Source organism: Coenobita brevimanus, chromosome 21, assembly GCF_032717465.1.
Source record: "Coenobita brevimanus isolate Jiangsu-jjx chromosome 21, ASM3271746v2, whole genome shotgun sequence".
Classification (NCBI taxonomy): domain Eukaryota; kingdom Metazoa; phylum Arthropoda; class Malacostraca; order Decapoda; family Coenobitidae; genus Coenobita; species Coenobita brevimanus.
This window is the reverse complement of record NC_136974.1, coordinates 32,866,496-32,871,495: the sequence shown is the minus strand read 5'-3', so window position 1 is coordinate 32,871,495 and position 5,000 is coordinate 32,866,496. Positions and strand designations below refer to the sequence as shown.

The following is a 5,000-nucleotide window of genomic DNA, read 5'->3' as shown; positions in this document are numbered from 1 at the left end:
GAGGGGGGGAGGAAGAGAGAGAGAGAGAGAGAGAGAGAGAGAGAGAGAGAGAGAGAGAGAGAGAGAGAGGAAATCTTCAAGGAGTGAGAAAGTGAGGTTGGAAGGGAAATAAGAGTAGAACGAGAATATTGTGCAAGAAATGAGGAAAACTTGTTAAGAAATGAGGAGAACATAGGCAGCGCTACGCTGTTGCAACTCTCCATTAAACCAAGCACATACCCCTCATCTCTCTGCACACCTAACCAAGCACATAACGGCCCTCACCCCCCCCCCTCAGTTGTTTCTTTTAAAGGTGGGCGTAAGGCGAACGCCATGAGGTCACATAACCTGGGTCCTCAGATTCCTATACCAGGTCGCATTGAAAGTTTTTTTTTTTTTAATTACTATTTCATTATTTAAAAAAAATCCCTAAACACAGCATACTGCTTATTAAAAGACACCAGTTCAGTATAAGACACATAACAACCGGTTTGTGAAATTTCATGACTCTGTAGTGAATGCTTTCTGAATTCTGGCCCGGAAACGAAATCTCTACGCCCGGCTAGCCGCCCTGCCGCCAAACTCTATGGATAGACGCCTGTTGATCCTAGTGATAACAACACCTTCCTCTGACTTTGTCAGGTGGAGGGTAAAAATGATGAGAAATAACGAAAAATGCATTAAAAAATAGTTGGAGTCAAGTTACAATGGAGTAAGACTGTTGAAAAGGTATAATGAGAGAATGGGAAATGATTTTAAATAAAGTATACATGAAATGGAAATGAGAAGAGGCAAGAGCGAAAAGAGAATGTTTACTATTACAACTACTGCCAGACGCCATAATCCCGTAAGAGGTTGCCATTTGACTCTGAGTTATTTGTTTTACGGGGAGGGGCACTAACCCTCCACCAACCCACTTGTTGACACGTAGGGAGCACGTATGGTTTGGTTATATGGTTACCACCCAGCGTTGTAAATGGTACGGAATGAAAATCGAGACTGAAAAAGAGACCTAGATAAAAGGGAAAATGACAGCAAATAAAAAAGAGAAAATAGTCAGAAAAGAGGCAGTGAATGGTATACCGTAATGTGTTCAGGAATTGTGAAATGAAGTGATCAGGATAGAAAAAAGACAAGAACGAAATTAATTTAAAAAAAGAGAAAAACAGTAGAGACTAAATGAGAGTGCGTGAAAAAGAGAAAAGAGAGGAAAATAAGAAAAAAATAACCTGAAAAGAGATAATTAGAGACAGGCCAAATAAGAGAGTGTGAAAAGCGAGAAAATAGATAAATGGAAAAAATGAGAAAAGAGAAGGAGAAAGAGAAAATAAAATAGACGAAAAAGAGAGCGAAAAAAGAGAATATATAACTAGAAAAGACAAATAGTAAAGCGAGGAGAGAGAGAGAATTTTAGGTTTATTCCGGTATTATGAAGTGAAGAGGAGAGGAAAAAGAGAAAAAGAGGTAAACCGACAAAGAGAGAGTGAAGAGAGAAAATAAAGCAACAAAAACGAAAAAAAAAACAATATCCCGTTCTTAACTTTTTGATGTAATCCACCTAACAAACAGACAGACCAACGCGGGCCAAAACATAACCTCCTTGGCTGATGTAATAAAGCGAGGAATGAGAGAAAATAAAGCGAGGAGAGAGTCAACGAATGCAAAAGAAAATTCGAGGAGAAAACATAAGAAAAACTAAGTCAGTGAAAGCAAGTACAGAGACATGTAAAAAAAGCGAGTAAGAAAGAGAAAATAAGAGACGGATCGAAAAGAGAGGGAGAAAATAGAGAAAACGAAGCGAGAAAGGGAGTTCAAAAGAATGCCAGGTGTGTTCGGGTACTGTGAAGTGAAAAAAAAAAAAATGAATAACCAAGAAGAAAGCGAGGAGAGAAACAAATAAAAAATGGAGCGTGAAAGAGAGAAATTGGAAAATAAAGTGAGAAAAGAGAGTAAATAAAGCGAGGAGAGAAACAAATAAAAAATGGAGCGTGAAAAAGAGGGAAATTGGAAAGTAAAGAGAGAAAATAAAGCTAGGAGAGAAACAAATAAAAAATGGAACGTGAAAGAGAGAGAAATTGGAAAGTAAAGTGAGAAAAGAGAGAAAATAAAGCGAGGAGAGAAACAAATAAAAAATGGAGCGTGAAAGAGAGAGAAACTGGAAAGTAAAGTGAGAAAAGAGAGAAAATAAAGCGAGAAAAGAAGTAAAGCGAGGAGAGAGAGTCCAAGCATGCTAGGTGTGTTCGGGTATTGTGAAGGGAAGAGGCGAGCTAATTGCCTGGCACTCGACGCATCACCCAGCCACTTCATAGGTCAGGGATGAGAGCCACACACACACACACACACACACACACACACACACACACACACACACACACACACACAACCCCTTTCCTTCCCTCCCGTCCTTTCCCTTTCCATCCTAATTTCTCCTCTCTCCCTTTTTTTTTTCGTCCTTTCCCTTTCCATCCTAATTCTCTCTCTCTCTCTCTCTCTCTCTCTCTCTCTCTCTCTCTCTCTCTCTCTCTCTTTTACACATCTTGCTCAAAGTCTTTAGTTTAAGTGTTTTACCTCGCCAGATAACTTAACCAGTGAACCAATAATCTTAATCCTCGCTTCCCCTGTACTTCCTATTTACCCCTGTTTACTATCCTGATAAAAAATTCCTTAACATTTCCCTACTAACTATAACGATGAAGGGTTGTCCATGAAAAAAATATATATATATGATGGAAATATGAAGCAGTGGGTAAAGTAGTAGAAGAAAGAAGGATTGTCTGACGTTCCGGAAAGATTGAGAAAGGAGGAGAGCAGGACACAATACTGACAGGGGATACTGGGCGAATTTTTGTTCCTGATGGTATTCTTATAAACGTCCTTGTCCCCTGCCCCCTCTCTCCTTTTCCTTCCCCTCCCCTGGCTTTCCTTCCGTTCGTTCCCATCCCCTCGGGTCCTCTCCCTTCCCATCCCTTCCCTTCTTCTCGTCCCATCTCTTCTTTTCCTTTCCTTTTCTTTTCATTCCATCCTTTCCCTTCCCTTACCTTTCGTTTCGTTCCCTTCCCTTTCCTTCCCTTCACCTCCGTTCCATTCCCTTATCTTTCCTTCCTTCCCCTCCCCTTCCCTCTCCTCTTCCCTGACCTGGTATGGGGGTGGTGTGCCTTGGTGTAGTGCTGGTGTCATGGTGGTGAGGGAGAGGAGTGCATCACTGTGTTGAAGACCCGGGGTGGAGGCAGGTGTCACTCCATACACATCCACTGCTACGTTCTTGGTGGAAGACGATGCTGAAAGAAGAGAAAAAGGTGGATTAGGTAGAGTGGATGAAGGAGAAGAGAGGGAAGGAGGGAAAAGGGAATATCGCATTGTGATGTAGAGAGCTGGGAGGTAAGGATATATGAAACGTACAATGGAAAGTGGAAGTTCTAACACCACCATCATTATCATAATAATTAACAGTCTAAGGCTCATTTGTGTGTGTGTGTGTGTGTGTGTGTGTGTGTGTGTGTGTGTGTGTGTGTGTGTGTGTGTGTGTGTGTGTGTGTGTGTGTGTGTGTGTGTGTGTGTGTGTGTGTGTGTGTGTGTGTGTGTGTGTGTGTGTGTGTGTGTGTGTGTGTGTGTGAGAGAGTTTACTGATATTTGCGTACATTTTTTTTTAGCATTCATTTTTGTAACTAAGAAATTTGAAGCCAGAGTAATAATCGTAATGTATTATATTCCTGTAAACCCAGATCTTACGACAAAGAATTGACTATACGACTGTTTGCCAGCTTTGACCCAGACTTGCAATATCGAGGCCATAAAAGTAGCAGAGATTTTTGTGGTGTGTAATGAGGAACGTGTTTGGTTACGCCCTCAAAATTCTGGTGTTATTTTTTATTGGCCTGGTCACATGTAATTTTTTTTTAAATATATATTTTTAGGGTGAAATTCGAAGTGGCTTCTGATCTTAACATTTATTATTTAGCGATTAATTCTGTATATTACATCACATTATCCACCTGTGCGTTATTGATGAACTGTTCTGATATTAGGGCGACATAGATAACACTCAAGATGATGTTCGGGAGTAATATGGAAAGTAAATCGCTAAGGAGGATATGCAGTGGAGCCTCCTGCTCCAGTTAGTGATTTATTCCTGCCACAAAACGGACGATTTTATTTACCAATTGAGGGTTCCGCTTTAGTCTTCATTGATTTTTTCAGGACGAGGAGCCTTTTGAAAATGGAAGGAAATTGTCTTGTGGTGAAAATCGTCTGGTAAGGTCAAGAAAAGTAAAAAAAAAAAAAAAAACTCATGGTAAAGTGAGCAGGTCCGTAAAGGGTACGGTAGTCACTGTGATGTTGTGTGTGTGTGTGTGTGTGTGTGTGTGTGTGTGTGCGTGAAGACTAGAAAAGAGCCATAATTTCACTTGTTTTTGCAAGCACAAATATTTTGCAAAACAGACGTGATTGCAAACCTATGAATGTCGACCCACATTTACAGAGCTTAACCTTCTGGATTCATTAGTTATTATTATTATTATTATTATTATGTTTCTGTATTCTTAAGGCTTCCAAACAGTTTTTTTTTTTTTTTTTCACTTTGAGAATGGGCTTTTGTGTGATCCATTGTCGTTCCAACATTTTGAAATCGGGCTTTTTTTTTTTTCTGACATTTCATTCACCCATTATTAAAAAGATACATTCTCTCTCTCTCTCTCTCTCTCTCTCTCTCTCTCTCTCTCTCTCTCTCTCTCTCTCTCACCTGATGCGTTACGATTGAGTGCCCGTCGCCTCACGAAGCAACCGATGATGGCGACGTTGAGGGCGAGTAGCGCTGCCCCGGTGAGTGTGATGATGAGTAACATGAGTCTGGGCACCCTGGACTCACTCCCTCCCCCACCCACACCCACGCCCCCTTCACCCCCTACCACCATGGTCCGGGGGCCGTCGGGGGAGGTACTGAGGTGACCCGCTGCGCCTGGGGATAAGAAAGTGAGTGAGTTAGTGAGAAAGTGAGTGAGTGAGTGAGTTAGTGAGAAAGCCAG

General features: G+C 41.2%; 1 protein-coding gene across 1 annotated transcript in view; it reads right to left on the bottom strand.

Annotated features, from left to right (window-relative positions):
* Positions 1 to 5,000, bottom strand: part of LOC145392144 (nephrin-like) — a 236,979-nt gene that overhangs the window by 8,804 nt on the left and 223,175 nt on the right. The window contains exons 21-22 of the mRNA XM_080266596.1: positions 4,718 to 4,933; positions 3,115 to 3,257 (exon numbers count right to left, since the gene is read on the bottom strand). Coding sequence (XP_080122722.1) covers positions 3,115 to 3,257; positions 4,718 to 4,933 — 359 coding nt within the window. The remainder of the gene's footprint in view (positions 1 to 3,114; positions 3,258 to 4,717; positions 4,934 to 5,000) is intronic.